This window comes from Metopolophium dirhodum, chromosome 1 (assembly GCF_019925205.1).
Source record: "Metopolophium dirhodum isolate CAU chromosome 1, ASM1992520v1, whole genome shotgun sequence".
Lineage (NCBI taxonomy): Eukaryota > Metazoa > Arthropoda > Insecta > Hemiptera > Aphididae > Metopolophium > Metopolophium dirhodum.
The window spans coordinates 43,104,737-43,131,084 of record NC_083560.1 but is presented as its reverse complement, the minus strand read 5'-3'; the positions used below and the strand labels follow the sequence as shown (position 1 = coordinate 43,131,084).

At 28.0% G+C, this 26,348-nt stretch overlaps 2 protein-coding genes across 6 annotated transcripts; one reads left to right on the top strand and one right to left on the bottom strand.

Annotated features, from left to right (window-relative positions):
• Positions 1-342: 342 nt before the first annotated feature.
• On the top strand, positions 343-12,446 carry LOC132934218 (S-adenosylmethionine synthase-like). 3 transcript variants are annotated; one of them, XM_061000496.1, is made up of 10 exons: positions 343-415; positions 606-858; positions 1,367-1,444; positions 2,720-2,842; positions 5,534-5,646; positions 8,987-9,130; positions 9,744-9,962; positions 10,027-10,209; positions 10,275-10,408; positions 12,021-12,446. In XM_061000496.1, the coding sequence occupies exons 2-10, from the start codon at positions 726-728 to the stop codon at positions 12,121-12,123; spliced, it is 1,230 nt and encodes a 409-aa protein (XP_060856479.1). In that variant the 5' UTR covers positions 343-415; positions 606-725; the 3' UTR covers positions 12,124-12,446. The 3 variants fall into 3 exon arrangements, with proteins under 3 accessions (XP_060856479.1, XP_060856476.1, XP_060856478.1); XM_061000493.1 differs by having other exon boundaries at positions 363-470; XM_061000495.1 differs by lacking the exon at positions 5,534-5,646 and adding an exon at positions 3,942-4,054 and having other exon boundaries at positions 363-470.
• A 2,533-nt stretch (positions 12,447-14,979) lies between these two features.
• LOC132936937 (DET1- and DDB1-associated protein 1-like) lies at positions 14,980-25,179 on the bottom strand. 3 transcript variants are annotated; one of them, XM_061003753.1, is made up of 6 exons: positions 25,038-25,179; positions 24,798-24,953; positions 23,995-24,124; positions 23,386-23,447; positions 22,874-22,945; positions 14,980-15,127 (listed from the first exon to the last, which is right to left on the bottom strand). In XM_061003753.1, exons 2-6 carry the CDS (start codon positions 24,798-24,800, stop codon positions 15,119-15,121), a joined length of 276 nt encoding a protein of 91 aa, XP_060859736.1. In that variant the 5' UTR covers positions 24,801-24,953; positions 25,038-25,179; the 3' UTR covers positions 14,980-15,118. The 3 variants fall into 3 exon arrangements, with proteins under 3 accessions (XP_060859736.1, XP_060859734.1, XP_060859735.1); XM_061003751.1 differs by lacking the exon at positions 14,980-15,127 and having other exon boundaries at positions 22,211-22,945; XM_061003752.1 differs by lacking the exon at positions 14,980-15,127 and having other exon boundaries at positions 22,211-22,945; positions 24,798-24,940.
• Between the last annotated feature and the right edge of the window lie 1,169 nt (positions 25,180-26,348).

Below are 26,348 nucleotides of genomic sequence, written 5' to 3'. Positions count from 1 at the left end.
AATTATACAAGCATAATATATTATACAGATGTCAGATATATTATTAATTTATGTATACACAATATAATATATTATTAACATAACTATATAAGTGTAAGTGTATATATAAGTGGATAATAATATTAAGTATGAGACGAACACAATATAGTGGTTATTGTTATTTCAAATTTTGTGTAATCGGTTGCCGCCGTCCGCGCGTGTGCACCGCCACCGCCGCCGCAGCCGCCGCCACCGCCACCGATGGTCACGCGCCGGTCGTCCAGCGGTAGTGGCAATGCGATGTGTGTTTCGGTGGGGGTGGGTAGGCGTTCCGTTCGCGCGGTAATCGGCGTTCTGTGCCGTCCGGTATCGGCCATCTCTGGACGAACCGTTCTTTCCGCACTTGGCAGCCGTACAAGCCGATCGAAGCTTACAGGTTAGCAATAGCAGCGACGGAATCGGCACACCTGCTATCAACACGAACCGCTGCCGTCCGTTATTGTTATCCATTATTATTTATTGTTTTTATTTCCGTCGTTATTTTAATATTAATCATTTCAATGATCGTGTTTAGTAGTTGCCGACAACGTTATTAACGTCCATTTGTTGTTTTTGCGTTCCAGCAGACGTCGAACTCTTCGTAAGTCGTAACGGAAAACGCCGCAGCAGCAGCCAGATCAAACGCCCGACAGCACCAGTGGCGCAGCACTACAGCGACTCACACCTGCACCTCAGCCAAAATCGTCATGACCGAAGAAAAGAACTACGCGCACACCAATGGGTTCGTCAACGGACACGGAAACGGAGCACTTCCGCCAGAGAGCCCGGACGGTGAGGTGTTCCTGTTCACTTCCGAATCCGTCGGAGAAGGACACCCGGGTAAGACGGTCGATATAATAAACCTAACACTATGATCACCGATTACATACCTACACACTCATTCGGCTGCGTAAGCGCGGTTCTTAAGTGTTTTCCCTATTCAAAATTATTTTACATAGGTACATCCGCCGAACACGTGTTTTGTACGTCCGAGGCGTACTAATCGTCGTCGGCCGACTGTATTGGGTCGTTTCCGAAATCCATTCGGACCTTTTCCCCACTAACAGTATTACAATGTCCCCGCATCCATCATCCGTTCACTGTTTATTATCTGCGCATATTAATTCACGTATGTTAATCATTGACAACCGGTGTGCATCGGTTATTCATAAGACTCCCGGTGATAAGAGGCAACGGCGGGCCGCCGAAATCATACCGTACGAAGTAATTAATAGCGTCAAAAGTTGGTTCGTCCCTTAAGATCGTTAACTTCGTGTCCCGGAAGATTCATGCCGAACGAAAAATGTAATCTTATATTATATTGTATTATATCGTTTTTTTCTTCTAGACAAAATGTGTGATCAGATCAGTGATGCTATTTTAGACGCACATCTGGAACAAGATCCCGACGCAAAAGTGGCCTGCGGTGAGTTTTAATATTATTTTAATTTTTTTTTTATCACGTTTTTACCGCATTAATGTTTTGTATCGATATATTTACATTAAAATAATATATTAGACCTACGACTTTTTATCATTACCGTAAGTTTTTTGAGGTTATATTTGGTATGGAATATTTATAGTTATGCCATAACCAGGGCTCGGGACTTATAGCACTTAAAATCATTAAAATAAGAGCTTAAAAACATAATTTAAGCACCCAAATAAGCATTTAAATTCAAGCTAAAATATTTCATCAAAAAAAAAAAAAAACTTTCTTTTTACATGATGAAGTAGGTACTATAGACATAATTTGTATAACTTTTACTGTGCTAAAAATAATGATAAGACAAATTTTCTAACTAAAAAATCAAAAAAAATAAATAAATCTTTACCTATATTATAAAAAAAATCAATTTTCACTTTCAAATTTCACAATTTGCATTATTATTTATAGATTTTCCAAAGGATTTTCTGAAAATTAAAATGTTAACAATATTTACAAATATTTGAAAAAAAAAATTAATTTATTAAATCTTACCGTCATTATTGCATTAATAGATTAACTTTTATTCTATCAAAAACAACTTTGCAGTAGAAACCCATAAAAAAGTAGAAAACTGGTCAAAAAAGCAAAAATAACCAGAAAAACTGAAAATAAGCATTCTTTTGAAAAATCGACGATGAAAGCAAAAAAAAGAACTTTCAAATTTCATAAACGTGTCGTAACACAACATACACTTCTATAGCACTCTGCTACATTTTAAGTCAATCCATAAAAATAAGAAAATGCTATAAGTCCCAAGCACTGGCCATAACCTATAAAATTCAAATTTTTCTAATTCCACAAAAAAAATGTATTGCTAAAATTGAAACTTTGTACAATTGATATAAAGTTGGAGGTTTATATCATTTGGAAAAATATTATAGACATTATTTATTCTTTTGATATATAATATCATAATATCATCTATCAATAATGTTATTATTGATATTAATAACATAAGCGCATTAGGAGAATATTTTATGTATTTCATCAGAATATGTACCAAATGTTTGACATTATTTATTGATACTACCTAGAGAGTTATATTTGTACTTAATTTAACATAATGTATAAAATGTTTTATTAACTATTAACTAAGAAATAAATAATAGTATAAAATTTACCTTCTATTTTTAGCCCATTTATACCCATACAAAATGTTAATTATAATTTAATTTATTTTATATTTAAACTTAAACACAATTTTTTTTTTAGAAACTGTTACCAAAACTGGAATGGTTTTACTCTGTGGAGAAATAACATCCAAAGCCAATGTTGATTATCAAAGAGTAGTTCGAGACACAATTAAACATATAGGCTACGATGATTCATCAAAAGGTACTTTAATGTTTACTAATATCTTAAGTATAATTTTTTAAAAACAACCTTTCGGGAATTTTTCCTGAAAATTAAATTTAACCAATTTTATTTATAACAAGTATATTTTTTAATTGGACCGATGGGTGCCAAATTAATGGTATTATTTATCATTGAATGCGACTAATCAATTAAAAAGTCAATAGGGCAGGATTACAAATTGTACGATTACTAAACAAGTTTGAATAAAATTATACAACTAGATAATAAATGTATTTAAATTTAAATGTAGATAAGTAATCAGGAAAGTATTCATTTTATTTGAATAGGTTGTTAATTAAAATGTTATGATTAATATTTATGAGCAAATTTAACCTGTAGTAACTTGTAGAAATAGTATTAAATTATGATAAAGAACTTTAAATCCTTAAATCGTGTATTCAACTATTTATTTATTTATAACATTTTAAATGCCACATTAACTTAAAAATTATTTGTGTTGTAAAGGGTATCTCATAACTTCCATCTTATTATTTAATATCTGTTAGTAAATAATATCGATTTGTAAGTAACAAAAGTAATTTTTGCTCTATTTGAATTGTCTTATTATGACAAAATACTACTTTTTATTTTACAAAATAACATTTTTATTTTTAAATTAATTGATATTTTGGTTGTTTATGCTTTACGAAGATAACATACGGTTTTGCTATCACTTGAAATTAATGTGTTTATTAGATTATACCCAAAGACAGCTTTGTAGTTACATTTATTTATTTAAAAGAAAATATACGTTTAGCTGGGTTTATTATTTAGAAAAGATTATGTTAAAATTATATAACACTGTTCTGTAATACCTAAGTTTCATTGTGATATTCCTGAATTTATTTTTATATTGCCTGCTCTTACTATAAATTATGTTTACTTGCTTTTTGTTTGATTTCAATATGATAATTTTTTATGAGCTTTACATGTTTATATATTTTATAATTAAGGTAAGGTAGCTGCTTTATATTATACTAAAAATACAAACATCCTATTAACATCATAAAACAAAATTCAGTTAGGTCTAAGTTCCATGATTATAGCTAAGTCATAAATATGCATATACCACCAACAGGGTTTGACTACAAGACATGCAATGTTCTCGTCTCAGTTGATGAACAGTCATCTAATATTGCGAATGGTGTACACATTAACAAAATTGAAGATGCACTTGGGGCTGGGGATCAGGTAGGGTACATAAAAACATTGGTTTTTGGGGGTAAAATGAGTGGCAAAACATTTTGTGATTGTCATATTTTATGAGATTAGCTTTTGTATTTTTGGGATCTTATCATATCATTAGAATTTATGCAATTCAACATAATAATTGATAATTTAAAAGGTTTCCATCACATTGCTTTTTATTTAAAAATTTTTGATATTATATGAGGTTATGAGGTTTTTGTGTATATTAGTGCTTATGTATCAACAAGTTGGTCATAATACACATAATAGATTCCATTAAATTTATTTTTAAAACAGGCTTTAATGTTAATATGCGCTTTTATTACATATTATGATAATGCTAAAATTATTGTTTGTTTTTCAAGTTAATAAATATTAGTTTCAATGTATGTTCCCGGATAATAAGAGTATGAAAGTAATTTATTTTAATGTTGGTGGATATGAATGAAAAATGTTTTAAATTCATTTGGGTTGCATTAATTATTAATAACTAATATGTATACTGCCTTTAACAATAATGTTTTTTATTCTTGCATTTAAAAATAAGAACAGGGGTCCACATAAAAAATAAAATAAACATTATCTGCTTGTTGCATGAAAAAAAAAACTTTTATTAGCTAAGACCGTTGTTGATTGTTTAACTATCGATCAATGAAACAGTGTACTGTACCTATGAATTTGTGGGAGGTATAATGAACAATAGTGTATCTCATTTTTCTATACGTGAACATTGAACATATGTTTTTACCATTTGGTTATTCGGTATAATCAATTTATTGTATTTCCAACAAGATTAGAAAGTGTGTTTGAGTGTTTGTGGGTGGTTTTGGACATATAAACAAATACTGAAAACTTATTGTCATATCTACAATGTTTATTCTTATTGCTAAGAAATTTACTGTTTCTGAACAGAAATAATTAAGTGAGTTTAGGATACTTTAGCTACCTCCTATTAAAATCAATATAATTTATGTAAAATGTCACTTGTTTAGTTAAAATCACGATCAAAGATAGAATGGTTGCTCAACAAACTATGATAAGAAACAATTTAATTGAGCTCATAGTTTTTTTAATTATTAATGATACTTTAGAAACTTTCCCCAGCACTCATAGGATGTAAATTATATATGAGGCATCAATTATTATAAAACATTTTATTCAAATGTATGATTCAATATTTAAATGTCTGGAGCGCCGATGCTCGGTTCTGCTATAACAAAAGATTGTTATGATAAGAAGGAAACTCAGGGGGTTTGTTGGGCAACCATACTATCTTTAATCATGGTTATAATGGACTAGTAATTCATGTAAAGCAAATTTATTGATACTTGTTATAAATATAAGTTGAGATTTTTTTTTTAAAAAAGTTTTTATTTAGTACTATTACATTAAATAAACAATGTTTTGTTTAATATAAATATAACTGCAATTAAGTTGCTCATTGTTGCTATGTTGTATGTTGCCCTGCCGTCGGGTTGCCAGGTTTTGATTACAAGACATGTTCGGTGATGCTTGCTATTGATCAACAATCTCCAAATATTGCTGCTGGTGTGCATATCAACAGGACTGCTGAGGAGGTTGGCGCTGGTGATCAGGTATGTTTTTTTAAAACAAAAAACTTTTAGAGTTTAAGAAAAATATTAATTAGTTTATTAGTAACTTGTCGTGTTTTCTTTACTGATTACCCAATATTAAATAGGTATATATATATATATATATCATTTGAGTAATATGACCAACTGACAAAAAAAATAATTTTATATGTTAAAATAAATTCTGAGGCAAGTAAAAATACATAGCGTGTATATGATTGTACGATGATTGTGCAATAAATTATGTCTAGACATGACGTTAAAAATTTGAGTGTTAAACCAGGAGTTGGCAACCTTTTTAACCACGCGAGTCATATTTTTTTTCAATTGTTCATCAAGGGCCACATCAAAAAAAAAATTACATATATGATATATTACTTATAATTGTATTGCTATTATATTTGATTATTTTACATAGAAATATGAGAGTAAAAAAACACGAATGTTACTGGAAAAAATTGCTTTTAAGAAAAAATTTAATTGAATAATAAATTGTAAAATTGTAAATTAATCCGATTTCTGTGCCTGCAGTTTATTAGTTAAATTTTCGATATCAGCTTGCAGACTTGTTGTTGAGACTCGTAATACAGCTCGTAAATGTTCATCACTAAGGCGCGAAGAGTGCTTATTTTTTCTGTACTTCACAATGGAAAATGTCTGCTCACATATTATATGTGTACTTGCAAACGCCGCTATAAGTTTTTGTGCAAATTGTCTGATTCCAGGGAAGGTAGATATTGGAAGACAACTATAAAATTGAGGCAAACTAGTTGCTTTCCGAAAAGAATTTTTTAGAACCTCGTCATTTTGAAGTTCAATGACTTCCATTTGTAAATTATTCTTGACATTATTTATGTCCACTTGAAAAGGATCCTGGAATAATTCAATTTCTTTATCGTATTTATAAAAATCATCAAATCTTGTTGAAAATTTGTTTTGCAATTGTTCAATGATATTGAGAAATGTAGGTTTAATTAAATCCCACTGCAATGGTTTTACAAAAGATTCAATCGCAGATTTACAACACGAAAAATGATATAATATTTATTGATCGAAATTATTGTACAATAGTTTTAATTTTACTTGAAACAATTTAATATCAGTGTACATATCTGAGAGTAATTTTTCTTTGCCTTGTAATTTTATATTCAATTCATTCAAAAATGTTGTTATATCTTTTAAAAATGCCAATTCAAGAATCCATGATTCATCTGATAGTTCAGAAACGATTATTTTTTTCATTCATAAACATTTCTATTTCTAATCGTAGATCAAAAAACCGTTTAAGTGCCGCACCTCTACTCAACCATCTGACTTCTATAAAATATATAACGTTGCCATATTCCGATTCAATTTCATCCAAAAAATGTTGAAATTGACGATGATTCAAACCATTTTTTAGAATAAAATTTATTGAGGAAATAACCACTCATAATTTCTTGACACGCAAGAACTTTACAACACAATGCTTCTTGGTGAATTATACAGTGAAAATTCATAGGAATTTCATAATCGTTTTGTAACATTTTTTCTTTATTCTTCCTATCACACCTTTATTTGAACCACTCATGTATTTCCCACCATCTGTCGTTACACTAACTAATTTTTTCCACTCTAATCCTAAATTGTTTAGTGATTTATCAACACTTTCGAACAGATCTTCTCCTGTAGTAGTCCCTTTTAAGCTACAAAGATCGGCAAGTTCTTCGTAAACATTAAAATTATTATCAATCCCTCGAATAAAAATTAAAAGTTGAGCTGTGTCATATACATCTGTACTTTCATCCATCGCGAGTGAAAAAAAATTGAACGAATTAATTTTTTTCTTTAAGTTGCTGCATTAAATTATTTCCTAATTCTTCAGTTCTTCTTACACAAGTCCGAGCAGAAAGGCTAATGTCCTCAAAGTCTTTTTTTTTATCTAGGCAGATTTCGTCAACAACAGCAAGCATACATTTTTTAATGAATTCAGCATCAGTGAAGGGACGATTATTCCTCGATATAATTTGTGAAACTACATAACTAGCCCACACTATTGATTTATTTTGACTAATTTGTTTTTTAAAAATATTTTATTGACTATTTAACAAAGATTTAAAATGATTAACTTTTATTTTTCTTAAATCACCAATGATATTTTCAAAAGTTGATTTATGCATAATGCCGTTTTATGTTAAATTCTTTCATTACTGCTACTGTTTTTTGACAAAGTTAAACATAATGGTTTACCTTTGTGTTCGACAAAAAATTATAAATCAACCCAAGAATTATTAAAAAAACAATGTTCATCAAAAATTTTTCTTTTTTTAGTTGCCATAATGTTTGAATTTACTTTTAAAATGAAACTATAACGCAAACAGTCACACATTTTTTTTGATAAACTAAAAATAATACATGTCATAGTTTTGGTAAAATGTACATGTTTCTATTCTTCATTTTTCATAGTTTAAATGTAAATAATCTTGCATGAGATTTGATTTTATATGCATGATAGAATGATGTGTTTTATATCTAACATGATTTGGTCTAATGTATATTTAATAATATTTTGTTTACCTAGTCCATTATGTTAGCACTGTCATACTAATAATTATAGTCTATTCAGAATAAGAGCACACCAGATTTATGTGGCAAAACCGGTTTTGACCGTGGCCGCCTAGTGTCGTCTTATTTTGAAGAGTATAGTAACTATTACTAACTTAAATTTATTTGTTATAAATTATATTAGTTGAAAATTTTGATTTTCTTGATACATTTTATCATTTAATTAAATATTTTAAGTCAATGATAAATGTACAACTTATACTTCATTAGGTTAGTTAGATTGAACTAATTTGTATGTAACAATTTACTCAAAAACAACTTGACAATTAAAAGTAATAATTTTTATATATCCCATTATTTTCAATTAACTGTTTATAATCTTATTAATCAACATTTCAAGTGGTACCAGTAGACATGAATGAAGTAGAGAAATGCTTAATCTATTTGGGAATATTTTGTTTCGTTGTTGTATATTGTATGTAATACTGTAGTTAAGTATCGATAACAATACAATATATAATATACTTACTGTTAATTCTCAATTGCTATTTTACATAATATTATAATTGCATTTTAAAATTAACTAAATACATACATTTAACTATAACATCTTTTAGAGAGAACAATTTGAAATATTTAAAATTAAGCAAAGTAGAATTGTTTATATAATAACAAAACATTAATTTGGTGGTGTCGCCTGTTGAGTTCTATAGTTTTGTTGAAAATCTTACGAATTTGCATTGCTTTTCCATTAAAATTATTTACCAAGTCAATTGATAACATTGTTCGTGAATTGCAGGGCCTCATGTTTGGCTATGCTACAGATGAAACAGAAGAATGTATGCCTTTAACAGTGGTACTTGCTCACAAGCTTAACGAAAAAGTAGCCGAACTCCGAAGAAATGGAGTACTTTGGTGGGCACGCCCTGACACTAAAACACAGGTAAATTATATAACAATATGTGTTTGACATATCAATTTAGTTTTAAAAGTCTTGATTACTCGTATTATTTCATAGCTTTCGAGTATTTTATAACTGTACTATGGTCATGAACTAACTTAACCTAACTACACAGGACTTGACACTGTGGGCTGTGAGTGGGCAGGAGGACAACCTTACAAGTGTATGTCACCAGAGACGCAACACTATCTATTAACTTATTAATTAATACAGAATTAACATAGTTTATAGTTATATTTTATTATATTTTATTTTCCATTATTCAGTCATCTTATCAGAGTTTTATGCTGTGTGTTTATTGAATACTAACGTAGTTCGTGTGACTACCAGACAGATTGCAGTTACATCGCATGTGTATGAATCCCGTTAAACTTTGTGGCCACATTTGGTTCGTAGTGTAATCCTGTGTAGCATGTGTCATCATAATTTATTAAACTTGTTTTATCCAAGACTTATTACTTTTTGAGTAGAGTCTTGCTACAATAGTTTGGTTCTATAATGAATTTAAAGTATAATTTTTTTTTTCTATTTTAAATTTGTGTTTTTGAAATTATCCAAATAAATTAATATTGATCAATATTAATATTGTCTATAGGTAACATGTCAATACTGCTTGGTTGGCGGTGCTTGCATTCCACAAAGAGTTCATACAGTTGTAATATCTGTGCAACATTCTGATAAGATTTCCCTAGAAGACTTACGGCAAGAAGTTATGTCTAAAGTTGTTAAGACAGTGATCCCTTCTCAGTATCTTGATGACAAAACCGTTTTCCACATAAATCCATGCGGCCAATTCGTAATGGGTGGTCCTCAAGTAAATTTTAAAATATGGTTTTATGGATCTACAACCACTAAGTTATACATGATTTGTTTTTTAGTGCGATGCTGGCTTGACGGGAAGAAAAATTATTGTTGATACTTATGGTGGTTGGGGAGCTCACGGAGGTGGTGCATTCTCTGGTAAAGACTTCACTAAAGTTGACAGATCTGCCGCATATGCTGCTCGTTGGGTTGCTAAGTCTTTAGTAAAATCTGGACTTTGCAAACGTTGTCTTGTTCAAGTATGTATTGCTAAGGTGTAATATAATGTGATTAATACTGAGTTATTATTTTTTATTGTAATAAGGTATCTTATGCTATTGGAGTAGCAGAGCCAATATCAATTACACTTTTTCATTATGGCACATCTACTAAAACTCAAAAAGAATTGTTGAAAATTGTAAACAGTAATTTTGATTTAAGACCAGGAAGAATAGTAAGGTTAGTAAATTAAAACTATTCAAAGTAATAAAACAATAGGCAGGTACCTGGTAGAAAATAAAATTATAATTCATTGATATAATATTAACTGAAATCAGTGTCTAAAATCTCAAAATTGTGTACTACACCCTGAATAATTGAATATTTGGCATATTATTATAGCCCTTTCCCCACCTCCCACCAAAAAAAAATAATAAATTGCTCAGCTTGTAAAATTATGCATTCATACAATCATACATATGTATATATTTCATGAACATTTTTTTTATATTGTGTTAATAATTATATTAAAGACAATCTGTTATCAGTACATCAACTATTCTATATTTTACCTATATATATTGGACACAGTAAAAGTTTGATTCCACTTGAAATGTACAAATCGATAATCATACCGATTACCAACACAATGTTTGTCTTCTTGATGATCGTTTTTCACTGATATGTATTGTGTTACTCTCAGATTGTCTCTAATTTAATTATTTATATTTTACACATTGAAGACGTAGGGAGTCACTGGTGACACCCAAACAGTTTTTTTCTGAACGGCGGGTGTCACTGGTGACTCCCATATAATTTGTCACTTAAGTCAACTTCCCAAATTGAAAATGCAATTATATTGTAAGTTAAGGTATTTTTCCATTCCATTATTTATAGACGAGGGTGTCACCGGTGACACCCGCCAATATTATTACAGAAACATGTTCACCTCAGTCAAACAAATCGACTGATACCAAAATTGTCTACTAGGTGTCGCTACAAGTGGATTTTTTACCATTTTAATTTTATAAACGCTATGAACAGAACAGCAAAAACGGCCCTCGTCGCCAACGTGTTAATAAAAGAATGCTTATGGAATATATGTATATGTATGAATATATAATTTTACAATCTATACAGTTTATAATGAATTATAATTCAAAATAATGCATACATATTTTCCAAATATTGTTAATAATTCCTATAATACACGGGTTAGAGAAGCAACTATTGCAACCACAGTTGAATTGTACGACTCATTCAGGACATTATAGAAGAGGAGTTGGTACATGGTGTTCTTCTTCAACTCTTCATTGTTTATATAATTCGAAAAAGATTGCCTGTGTAAATATTTGAAGCACAGATAAGCAACAAGTCTGACGGAGTGAGTTGCATGTGCATCTTCGTCAGAGATTTGTTGCTTCTATGTGCTTCAGGTTATCCGGACATGGGTCCATAGTATATGATCTAAGATTTAAATTGATAAAACAATTTCAATGATAATTACTTTGTGCCCTTATAGTTAATATGCCTGCATTTTCCACATTATTGAAATATCAAGTGTTATTTTTAACAAAGCACTTTACAAAACATAAAAACTGCACACTTTGTGCTCTAAAACACTATTTTAGTCACAGACTCAAACTCATAAGACTGCTTTTCTGCAGACGTGATTATATTTTTTTATGCCTTATGAGTTTAAAAAAATAAATTGTATTACATAGGTACAAAACTATTTTTTGTAATTGCAATAAGTTTCCTATCTCAGCATATCTAATCAAGAGAAATTATTTGATAGCTTCAATCATTTATAATATTTAAAATGATTAAATATAATGTTTTCATTTTCCAGGGATTTAAATCTACGAAACCCAATCTACCAAAAGACAAGCACATATGGACATTTTGGTCATGACATATTTCCTTGGGAAAAATCTAAGGTTTTGGTCGAGTAATAAATGGCGGACTTCTTACTCACTGTGTATGATTCAAAACTAAAGCTTTGAATTTTTTATTATGATTTTTTTTAACATTAACGAATCAAATGTTGCCACTTTTTCATAGTGTTAAGATACATTATTAAAAATATTAGTATTTGCATAGGTTTCCCTTAGTTTAAACATATTATAATAATTTTTTATTGATAAATTTGATTTCCTTAAAAGAAAAATAATATTATTATAATTAATAAGTCACTGTTACGCCATGTAAATAAGAAGTCTAAACATTACGAGGCACTTAATTATTTACCTTTTTGGTCTGTTAAACAAAATTTGAGCATAGTTGCTTTTTAATCTTGATCAATCACTATTTGTTAGTATATGTCAATAAAAACTAAATACCAATTTAATTACTATTATATCATCTCATCATATTCCATGAAAATATGTGTACATATATTTTGTACGTGTACATGAATATTAAGATATATTTTCCATTTTTTTATTTAATTATTTTTTTTCCTTAGTGATTTATTATTATCTATTATATTTTTTTTTTATTCAAGTTTAGCACAATCTTAGGACGTAAATTTAGCATACCGACTTCATTGTTCATGAATTAATTTTGTGTTACTTTTATGTTCACTTGATTTAAATTTAAATATTTTTATTAAAACAATTATGGTTTTTTTTTATATGTAAATTTTAATGTTTTATCAACATTTTGTGAATTTATTATTTTTTTTTTTTTGTCACACATGTATTTTATCCGCCTTATTTTTGTTTGTTACAATAATATGATTATTGGCTCATAATAAAATGTGTTGCTGCCCTCCAAATACATTTTTTTTCCGTACCTGAATTCTGTAAATTAAGTATATATTATTAAAGTTGTGTACTTGGTACGGACATCATTGTATAATATTTTTTTTAAATGTCAATGTGAATAATTTGATTATTTATTCATTTTGATGTGAAAAGAACTTGACATGTAATTTTTTAAACACTTATGATGGTAATGATTTTTTTTTGAACACAATGTGCTAAACCTTACCTTATCTAACCTACACAATGTGTTCAAATGAAATCGCCGGGTAATCGACGCCCCATAGACCAATTAACCATAATATACCTTTTACTAATTTATAGACTGGCCCTCTTCATGTTTCCTCCGAGTCACGATTGGTGGCTCTTTTCGGTTACTGAGTTACACTGATATGGTAAAAAAAATATCTATATAATATCATAGATAGGTGTTAGGTGGTATACAGGGTGATTCACCAAGCATGCTCACCGCCTTTTTTTTCAATAATGCAGTTATTTAAAATCTGATTTTTGTAATTTTTAAATATAGTTTAAGATCAAATTTTCAAATTCTAGAGATTTTTTGTACTACTTAAGGAGTGTCCTGTGGAAATACAAGTTTATAAAGTTTCGCAAGGTCTTCGTTGATTGTTGTTGTCCTATAATAAGAGGTGTTGTGTGAGGTGAGGATAAAAAGGGTCGCTGACCGCTGTAAATTGCATTCCTTTTTTATTTCTTTTTTTTGTAAAATTTGGTCAGGTTATATTTTATACACATGTAATAATATTTTTACAAAATCAATATTTTTTTCCCCATTTTTCAGACTTAGGAGTTAGGACTGGCAATAAAATAAACTGTAGTAGATAATATTGGTATGGTTAAATATATTGGTCTTATTGTTAGTTGTTCATGATTAAAAAAATATATTATAATATTTATATTTAAAAGGTGGATACCACTCTGCTGTACAGTAGGTTACTAGGTAACAAGTGGGTCACTGTAGTAATGTAATTAATAGTGTACAATTTGAATTCAATGATATATCATTATTGATTGTTTACAAAAAAATTAATAACTATCCTGAGCATAGACGGTCTGTCAGCTAGACTATACTATAATAATATTTTTAAATTACGTAGAAATTACCTACCAAGATCGGTATTCTTTGTTTAAATATCTAATTTCGTCCAATTTTGATATAAAATAGGATTAAAAAAACTATGTTTCTATTTTATTGGTGACAGTATGAACTACTTATGAGATACCTTGTTTCATACTTTCAATCCTTAGTTATAAAAACTGAAAATTTTATAAATTACTACAAATTGTAAATTTTTGGCATTTTGACGAATTTTGTAAAATTTAAACTTTAAATGCTTATAAAAATAAAATCATGCCTATGTATCATTAATATTTTTTAGCTATTATAACAACTTAAGAAGAACTCTTGTATTACATTTTCAAGCTTTTTGACCAAAAAATAAAAACTAAAAAAATTTAAAATGTCTATAAAAAGTTCAAAACAAATACTTAAAATATTTAGAAAAGTTAATTATCTATAGAATATGATCAAATTAACATTTGGTGAAAATTTTAGGTATTTATGGTTATTTGTTTTTGAAATACAACAAAATAAGAAAATGAGAATTTGTTAATTTACGGCTGAAAATCCAATGTCGAAAAAATTTTAACTTTAAACAATCATAAAAGATTTGTTTGACTTTCTGGTAAGCTTTTTTTTGTTCAAGGTAGGAAAATGCACAAAGAATCTTCTTGTACATTTTTAAATCTTAGATATAAATAAAAATATTTTTAGGAATTTCCAACTCAAAATAATCCTACTAATTCTAACTCCAAAATGTTAACGAATGTCTTCCTAACTTTAGCTTTAAACACTCATAAAAAATTATTGTGGATTTACGCTAATTTTTTTTTATCGACAATAATTTTAAAAAAAACTAAAAAACTAATTTTCTTATATTTATAAATAGCTCAAAATGAATTAAAATATTTTGAACATTTAATGGTGTATATAAAATGGCAAAATGCTAATATAAACTTTCTGTGAAGATTTAAAGTATGTACCTATCTATAGTTATTAGATTTTTGTTACATCGATTTTGTTGAAAATTGGTTTTACGTAAATATCCCCGTTTTTTCTTCGTTTTTTTCTGATTTTTGATAACTTAAAGTTGTAACAGATCCACTATTGTACCTGAAAAAATATTGAAGTTTGAAATTGTAGCACACATTCAACTAAAACACACATTGTAAAATCAATACATTTATCGCTCCGCTGAGAATCTAAAAAAAGTACCTAATTAAATAACTGTTGAAACATTTATGATCAACCCCGCACAAGTTCTAGACGAGTAATTTTAGATTCTGAGCTGAGTGGATGAATGACGTGTTTTTTTTGTTTTTTTTATAATTTTTGGGTGCTGACATTGCCTTTTGATGCAGTGAAAAATCTTTAATTTCCTACTTTAATATCTTTGCTAGCTGCAGGGAAGTAAATCAAGTTGGTACCATGGGAGGGAGGTCGAAGATAAAAATTCTAGTAGTTTTTAAAAATGTCGAAACACACAAAAAAAAAATGTGGAAAAACTGGGATTATTATGCAAACCAGGTTTTGATAAAATCGATTTAGTTTTATTGGTGTAACTTGAAAACAATTAAAACTATAGTAACAAGTTACTTTACATTTTAACCAAGTGTTTATAGGTGTGACAACTTTCCATAGGTACACCTACATGATAAAATTTAAACATTTTTTGAGTTATTTAAAAATTTCTAAAAATCATTAAATGCTCCACTGAAAATGTACGCCTGTACCTATAGTAATGTGTAAACGAACAAAAACACATTACCGGTATCAAACACAATTTACTAAAGGCTAATCTCAAAAACTATCTGACCAATTTCAATAAATGTTGTATGAAGAGTGTTTTTACTATATTAGAGTATTTTTTTGTATCGCTGTATACACCATGTGACAGTCCATTGAACTATATTATATTATATTATTTAAACTTCAAGACTCAATTAATTATAATTATTATATACAGTTACTGTTTTTCCATAAAAGATTACATTATTACTATATTAGACTTACCTACACGAGAGTTATGAAGTCTCCTTTCTCAGATATTATTTCAAGGATACTCTCCATTTTGTAATAGTTTGTAAGTACTTAATTTACAAAAAGTTGTCATAGACTAATAATTTACTTATAGTTTCTAACATAACCTTTGTAGAATACTTTATTTGTTTATCATTCATCACTTTATAAAACTACAACTTGTAGGAAATTGTATATTTATATGACGACTGAAGACTATATAATCTTGTATGAATATTTCAAATCTTAGATACACATAGAACAATTTGTATGAACTTCTAACTCAAAATTATTGGCCATATTTCATGACTAAAGAATTTTATCAACATTTTAACTTCAAACGCTCAACAAACATTTTTTTATCGGCAATAAATAAATTAATAAATTTAACAAATTTAACAATAAATTTGCCTTTTGAGTAAACTTTTTTTTTGTTAAAGGTACGAAATCTTAGAAATCTTGTATTAAATTGTCAAATGTTTTAAAAATTTCTACATACGAAGTAATTTGCAAATGTTCACGATTTTGACGAAATTATCAAAAATCTAACTTTAAACACTTACAAGGAATGTACACTCAAAATTTTTTTTATTCACACCGACAAAAATCTATGAGGAACGTTGCATTAAATTTTCAGGTTTTTTGATAGAACGAAATTGTTCTATTTGACATTTATAAAAATAAAAAGTTAAAAATTTCATATAATTAAAAAGTCTAAATCTTATTTTGAATATTTTATCTTGCATGGAAAAACTTATTGGAATTTTAAAGTACCTATATACATTCTACAAACAAAAAGTAATCAAAAAACATAGAAGATTTTTTCAAAAACTGAATTAGAAATTATCATTTTTCCTTTTTTTTTTTTGTTGTTTTTCCCAATGCTTTTAAAACTATTAGAAATGTTCTATTTTGATCATTTAAAAGTAAAAATTAGATCAAATTTTCATTACAATCTAACCTCAAAGTTGAAAATTGAAGCATTATACCAGTCATTTCGACTAGTATTATTGTGTTCGTGTGTAATATAGATACAAAAAAGGTAGACAAGTGGGTACCGCTCTGCTGTACAGTAGTTGTAATGGATGTGTTATATTTGAATATAATGATAAACTATTGTATACGAAAAACGATTATGAGCGGTTAACGTAGTCCTTATAATATTATTATTTATTATTCGTTGCTATGGTGATAAACAAAGCGTTAGAAATTAAAATCCCGTTTTTAGCGGTTTTTCGTAATTTGTCGGTAGTTTTTCTGGACGCTTTCTAAAACTACTAGACATTTTCATTTTTGACCTCCTAAAAGCTTACCTAACCTAACCTACCAACTATGTTCACTTTTATATCAAAAAAGATGCTGATCTCGAAAATCGAAGCATGCTTTTACTATCCAAAATGTTGTTGAAAGACAAAATCTCTGCTGTACAGTAGGTTACAAGTGGGTCACTGTAATGGATGGTGTTAAATTTGATATGAATGATATATTATTAAATAATGAGCGGAGGCGTTCAGTCAGCCTATGATATTATTAAGCATATTTGATAATATTATTGTGAATAAAGTAATTTATATAGAACCTATTTACCCACGTAAACCTTATTTTAAATTTTTAACTACAAAATAATTATTACATTTTAAATTTGATAAATTGTGTCAAAATTCGAACTTAAAATGCTTATAAAAAAAATTGTGCTTATATATTATTAATATTTTTTCACTGCTATTGTAACAATATATCAGGAGCCTTGTATTCAATTTTCACAATTTTTTACCCAACAAATAATATTTTATTGACAATTGCAGAAAAAAAACCAAAAAAATTGAAAACTGACAATGTCCGTAAACACCTCAAAAAGAGTCAAAATATTTTCAAAAATGTTATGGTGTATAGAAAATGAAAATATAAACATTCAGTAAAATTTTCATGTATCTACAGTTAATCCTTTTTCAATGACAACAAAATAACAAAACCACTATAAGTACACGAGATATTGAGTGAATATCCAATATTGTAAAAATATGATATTCTAATGCTCATAAAAATTGAATTTTATTTGCTTGTAGACATTTGAGACTTGTAGATTTAAAAGGAAAGATATTTATGAATTCTCAACTAAACATAAATTGCTGATTTCATGATTTTTCGGAATTTGGTCAAGATTTGAACTTTAAATGCTTATAAAAAAAACTGTGACTAAGGATTTTTAATATTTTTCCAATGGCATTGTAACAATGTATTATGAGTCTTGTATTAAATTTTAGATTCTGAGTGAAACGATGAATGTATTGATTTTACAATGATGTGTTTTTTTTTAAATTTTTAAAATTTTTTATTTTTGTGTCAGTCATCATTTTTTAGGACAGTAAAAATTCTTGGGTTTTCTTCAACAGTAACTTTTCTGATAGGAAAGTGAATCTAGTTGGTACTTTAGGGGGTCAAAACTCAAAAGTAAACATTTCCCATTAGTTTTCAAAAGCATCGTGAAAAACAAAAGAAAAAATAGGTTATTGTTTAAGGCTCCTAGGTTATTGTTTCAAAGGCAGATAAAAAAAATTAAAAATCCATATTTACAAAATTTTTTAAAAGCACTTAAAGTTCAAATATTGACAAAATACATAAAAATTACGAAAATTTGCAAATTATTTTGAGTTAGAAATGCATAAAAAATGTTCTTTTTAAATCTAAGATTTGAAAATGTAATACAAGATTATCCATAAGTTTATCTACCTTTATCAAAAAAAAAATGTCTACAAGAAAGTATAATTAAATTTTTATGAGCGTTTGAAATTCATATTTTTACAACATTTGATATTCACTTGATTTCTCATGTAACGATTTTCTTATTTTGTTGTAATTAAAAAACAAATGACTGTAGATACTTGAACATTTCACTGAATGTTTATATTAGCATTTTCTATACACGATAAAATTAATAAAATAATTTGACTCTTTTTGAGCTGCTAACAACCATAGTCATTTTTAAATTCTTTTAGTTTTTTTTTCTATAAATATCAATAAAATTGTATTTGTTGGATAAAAAAGCGTGAAAATTTAATGCAAGGCTTCTGATATATTGTTACCATAGCAGTTAAAAAATATTAAAAATGCATAGGCACAATTTTTTTATAAGCATTTAAAATTTGAATATCGAAAAAATTTATCAAATTTAAAATTTAATAATTATTTTGTCGTTGAAAATTTATAAGCTTTTATAGCTAAGGATTGAAAATTTAAAACAAGGTACCATGTAAATAGGTTATATATAAATTACTTTATTCACAATAATATCATCAAATATACTTGATAATATCATAGGCTGACTGTCCGTTTTCGCTCAGAATCGTTTTTCTTATACAATGATATTATATCATTGAATTCAAATTTAACACCATCCATTACAGTAACCCACTTGTCACCTAGGTACTGTACAGCAGAGCGAAATCCACAGACCCACCTTTTTTAATATGAATTATACATATTATGATGTAAATTTCAAATATCTACAATTATTCGTTTTCTAATTACAACAAAATAAAAAAATCGCAACTTAAGTACATGAGAAATCGAGTAAATATCTTATGTTGTAGAATTTTGAACTTCAAACGCCCATAAAAATTTAATTTAACTTTCCCGTAGGCATTTTTTTTTTTTTTTTAATATAGTGTTATGACATTACACAACATTACATCACAATTTTTTTTACATAATATATAATTTCGATGTTCGTAATGGTTTTTAAATAATGCTAATAAGCAACAAAAGTTTTTAGTTATACAGTAGAATCCGCTTATTTGGGACACCGCTTAATGGCGACAAATTGTCATAGTCCCGAACGGATGTATAAGTTTAATGCAATTTAACTTCGTTTATCCGGGACAAACCATCGGTTATAAGGGACAAAAATAAAATTGTTTAACTAAATATTTTGGCCTAAATTATCTACTTTCTTATCGAAACTGTAATTATCTAATCTTTACAGCTCTATTATATTTTATATACAACCGTATATGTAAATATAATGTACATACAGGTAATTTACTTATATCTTACGTCAATTATTTCAATCATTTTTTTCTATTACCTAGATAAGAGTCAACTAGCCTACGTACAAAATCGAAAACCTTTAGTTCACGTTCTTTCGTTGATGTGTATTAATGTATGTGCGTTATTATTAATCCCAGTTTGTGTTAGTACGTAACAATATTATGTCTCGTAAAGACTTAACATTGATTGAAAAAATTTCTATACTGGATAAAATTAAGGCTCAACCTCATAGTACTAGTCTTTGTGAGTTAGAGAAATTAATAGGCACGTCTAAATCGGTACTAAACCGATTGAAAAATAATGAAATAGCTATTCGCGAACAATATGAAAAATTAAACGACAACAAACTACCTGTAAACAGAAAAAGAAAACGAAAATACAAAGATCCCGAAGTAGACAAAGCTATGAACGAATGGTTTTCTGCTGTTACAGAATGTGGTGTTCGTATTTCTATATTTTAAATAGTAAATATGTATACATAATGTACAACTCCTAATAATAATAATAATAATAATAATAATAGTTAATACATATGTAATTTTTAAATAAAGTATTAATTAAGTGTGTATGTATGTATTTTATAAAGTTATTATGTATGTATATATGCACTTTAATAGTTTCGGTTTATTAGTTATTCGGTTAATCGGGACAGTCGGATAATGGGGACAAATAGGTCACCGCCCGATGTGTCCCAATTAAGCGGATTCTACTGTATATTAAAATAAAGAGAATAGGTACTGAATAAGAGATTATAATTGATATTAAATTATATGTTATTGTGCACGATTTTATGATCATAAATTATTTTCAAGTAGAATACGGTATTACTGTAATGCGTTTTGATGTTTCCTCCCTATGAGTACAATATTTGCTACCGTACAGCATACACAGGATCTATAATACAATCCAGTTTGCCAGCAGTACTCAAGGTATAGGCCAGACCTCAACCCGTAACAAATTAATTTTTTACTCATAATACAATTTACATATATTTTTATTTCATATAAATCAAAAAAACACTGACATTGTATTGCACTAGTAACCAATACAACATTTGGTAGGTACTGATCTGTTTATTTATATTTAAATAGCTTATGATTATAAATTATAATTATTATATATATAATTATAAATAGTTTTAAAATGTTCATAAATTGAAATACAAATAAAAAACCAAAAGATACCCTATTTTATATTCATATCTTTAAATGTTATAATATATGTCGAAATGCACTCTAATGTCTAATATTAAGTTAAGAACACACATTGGTTTAACTATGAAGTATAAAATATAGGCATTTTGTACAATTTTCTTTATCCAAATCATCAATTGATTTATTTTGAACACTATATTCAAAATATTATCAACTAAACATATTGTAATCATTTAATTTAACTTAATGACAATTCAATTAATATTGAGCTTATAAATTATAATAAACAATGACATGGTATAAGCCAAATACAATGTATACGTTTTTGACCAGCACTCCACACCGTACCTCTACATATTATAATAAACTTATATGGCATGTCAAAATAATTGGAAATGCATAATATTTTGTTTTATATAAAAATATTTAACACTAATTTTAACACATAAATGAACAATAGTCGTACTCTAATATAAAACTGTTAATTAAATATAATTTTGTGAAAGGCCTACAATAATATTCTTAGTATACAATTTTGTTACACAAATGATAAATGTTAATTTTGTGATACATTAAATAAAATAAAATGAAAACAAATGTAAAAAGGTTAAACACTGATATTAAAACTGTTAGTTAAACACTTGTTATTAGACATATAATAGTATCAATCAATACAACCATTAAGATTAATAAAATTATGTTTGTTAAATCCGGAATATGAGCTAAGGATTACTAACTAAGGCTTTGAAATTATCAAAGTTATCTTCAATAAAAAAAATGAAAATTCTATGACAATGATAAAAATATCTACCATAAAAAACATTTTTTAAATTGTTTATGCTTTAATGTGCTATCCAGAGAAACCTAATATTAAATAGTTTTATTAAGCTACCTGGGTTAGTAATTTTTTGTTTAAAAATATTAGTATAAGATACTAATATTATTTATGATTATAATTTATAATAGTCCAGTCAAATTAGGAAAAAGATCGGAAAAAATTCAACATTAAATCTTATGGTAATGAATATAAAAAAAATATAAAAATAGTATATTATGTAAAAACATACAGTATATTATAATTTTTCTAATAGGTCATTTTAGTGTAGAACTATACATTTTGGCTAAAAAAAAATCAGTTTTTTTTCAAAAAAGTTTTCTTAATACTACCACGTTAGAATTTAAGTGATTAAAATATTATATTACTATAGTAAATTGTACAGTCTTTAATTTTGGTCCTATACCTTTTTGTCGTGAGTTCAACGATTAACGAGTTATAAGAAAAATCCTCATTTCACCCCTTTTTGGGGGGTGTAGAGATATGCACAGGGGTTAGCTGTCAGGACTTTTAGTATGTTAATTGGGAAAGTACATTTTAAGTGTGTACCAAAATTCAGTTGGGGGCGAATTTTTTCCGATCTTTGTTGATTTTTGATCTAATTTGACTGGACTATAATATTAATATAACATTATTATATTATCATTACAAAATGCTACCTGACTATACACCCTTAAATTAGCATATTTTATTTCTCTTAAAAACAGTCAATCAGGAGTCTTAGTCAAGAAACATTAAGAATGCTTGCATTGGAATTATGTTATCGCAATATATTTTAGAATGTAATATCTATATATGATCTACCCTTGGACGTTTTCTAGATGTTGAGCCAGATTCTTCACTCGTTTCAACCAATGCCCTTTTTTTACATCCATTCTAGAATATAATTAATACATAAATGTTAGTATAAATAATATTATAATACTATATTTTATAAATATATAAAAATGGATATATAAGATAAAAAAAAAGAACAAGCTTGGTACGGTTTATGTATAATTAGTTAGTATAAAAGGTGCATAATTATAGTTTTAATAAAAATAAATATCTATAAATTATAGATACTAACTAATTATACATAAACCGTACAAAGCTTGTTCTTTTTTTATAGATATGGCTATCTGGAACACAACTATATAATAAGTCCTACTATTTGAATATTTTATCAATTCTAAAATCCAATTTAATGTAAGAACAGTAAGTTAGTATTTTTTTTTAAATTTTATAAATATATCAAATAGTAGGTATAAATTGTTAAAAACCAGTTAGTATGAAGTTTTAGTATTTTAAAAAGATTTTTTGAATTATTAATTTACCTTTTTATCCCATTGTTTATGTAAACACTGGATTAACAAGTGTGAATTGTCATTAACAATAGCTGAAATTAAAAACAATTTAATTTTAATTTTAAAATAAAAAACATTATTCTTATAATAAATAACATACACGTATTACAGTAATTCTTATGTTTTTCATCTATAATGTATACAAATTAAGTTACAACTAACAGTGCTGAATGCATTTTGTAATATACAGATTAATTTTGAGTAGATAAGTATATGAAAAAAAGGGTAAAATTAAAAATATATAATATATTAATGTATTAGTATTAGTGTTAATATTTTGTATTATCCTTGGTATTATAATTACACTACAATGTTGTAATAAGGATACTTCTAATAAAATTTAAAAAATAAATACCATAACTCTATTCAAGAAGAGAAGCCCACATATAAATTACTTAATGAAATCACAAATGCACATGATACCAGACTTCCTATGTTGGACTTAAACTGTCGCACCACACTAATGAGTAAATTTATTGTGAACTAAAGTAAATAAGTCCACACATAGGCACTTGCTAATGCAGCTTCTCTTTTAGAACAAAGTATAATGTATTGTAATATAATAGAACTACTACAAACTTTGATTGGAAGGTTGATCTTTTGTTGTTATGTAAACTGGTGAAGACTTGTTTCCACAATTTTTTGCAACGAAACTGCAAAAATTGCGTTCGTTATAGGATGGAAAGCCATCCAAGAATTCGGCTATAGACTGAAATATATAAAATTATAATTAAATATTGTTTATTCTTTGGTAGATTAGAAGCAAAAAGTGATTCTGAATCGTCTATTACAAGTAAGTATTTAAAAAATAATAAATTCCAAGCGCCTTGTAAAACTAATAGTTAATGGGTTATGTACCTATAAAATGATGATTAAAAGTATTATTTATGATGAATATAGATACAACACTGCGGTGGCATTATAAGCAATTTCCAAGTAAATCATCTAGAGCATCATAGCAGCCACATTTCCAAATTTCAAGTTCATATGTTAAATATATATTAATACATTATAGTCCGCAACATGGACACATTTGACAATGACATGGACACATTTGACAATGATATGGTCATTGTGATTGTACTAATATCAAAATATACGAATGTGAGAAAATATAACAATGTGACATTATTAATTTTATATTTTACGTAACCTAACATAACCTAACCTACCTATTTAATTATTTATTATTATATGTCAAATATATACCATAATTTGATGTGCTGTAGATTCAGATTTTGTCTGCTATTCTCTTAAACCAATCCCCCCAATCGAGAATATTGCTACATTAGAATGTAAACCTAATACGACCTTTAACAGAGAACGTGTGGACCATATTTTGTTTATTGTGTGAGGTATGGTATTTTATTGTAGGTACTCACCATGTCGGACGCTACGTATAGTCAAAAATGTGCACGGAAAAACGTGTGTGGAAACCGTTCTAGAAAATCAGAATTGTAGTCGGTCTGCAGCAGGTTGGCGATGATTGATCGACAACTGGATATTAAGGCAGTGGTCTCTGTCACTGGAAGTCGTCACTGGTAAGCGATTATAAATTAATAGTTTACACTAATTATTTCTAAACAGTTAACATAATATTAATAATAAGAATGAAGGCTTACCATAAGTCTCTCGTGTCACCAATTGCCGACATTCGCATAAGGTTTGTAATACAAAACGGTAGTTGCAGTATATAATATTTTAGTCGTTTTTAAATTGTATTCTGTACGAAAGTTTGCTTGTTTACTAAGATAACTCAGTCCGTGGTTTACACGCACAGTTAATCGATAGGAGGTAGGCGTACGAGCGAGCAGACACACAGTGGTAAAAGGTCGCAACTAGTGATGGACGCAACCGACTAGTTTTGACTATCGATAGTTTGAAAAACTTCCGAGTGATTTTTCGATTAACCCATCGAATGAATTAATTATTGATAATATTTGATAATTGATATTAAGCGCTAACTGTGTGCAATCGGGTTCAAAATTTCACATGTTCGTCGTTCGAGCGATGGTAAAAACAAAAACAAATGTCGATAGTTTTTTGATAGTTCGATAGTTTTTCTCGATGGTCGATTATTATTGGTCGTGCATTTGTAAACCAAAATTATTCGATAGTTTTATAAAACAATCGAATAATTGGCCCATCATTAGTCGCAACCACAGAGTTGGAATGCAGTACACAATGCCGCGGAGGAAGGTAAAATAAATTGTCTTGACCTCTAAACCAATGGACAGCGCATTCCACTCCGTCCTGCCGTCAATGCACGGGAATCATATAAGAGAAAGAAAGAACAAAGAACGAAGAGAGAAAAGAGAGAAAGAACATAAAGGGGGTGATCATTGTCGTATGAAACTAATACTATATTTCCCCCACATTTCTCTTTTCTCTTTTACTCTATATCGTACCACTGACCTCTCTCTCTCTCTCTCTCTAAGCGCTGTCCATTAGTTTATAGATAGATGGTCTTGGCAGTGCCCACATTGTAAATAATACTATGGAAAAATAAACATATGTCGTGGATAATATTATGGTGTAGACACTCGGCGTCGAAAAGTGAGTGGTATTTTGACGGCATTTAATGCGGGAATGGTCCCCTTGAGTGGACCAAAATATCATTTAAAATCAATTTTATTATTTCCTTTTTTTTGGAAAAAAAATGTAATTATTTAACTTTTATTTAAACTTTCCAATTATTTTATAATGCCTATGTTGTAAAGAATATCATATTTAGCTGTATGCCGGTGTTTGTTTTAAGAAAACGTTTAATGTCGGTCAGTTGGTAAGATTATTATACATAATTGTATAGCATATGCACTGAACTATTATATAATATACAGACCACGATTAAAGATATATATCTACTTATATATACCTATATATCTTTGATCGTGATACAGACGGTGAATTGCGAAATAAAAATCCCCGGCGAA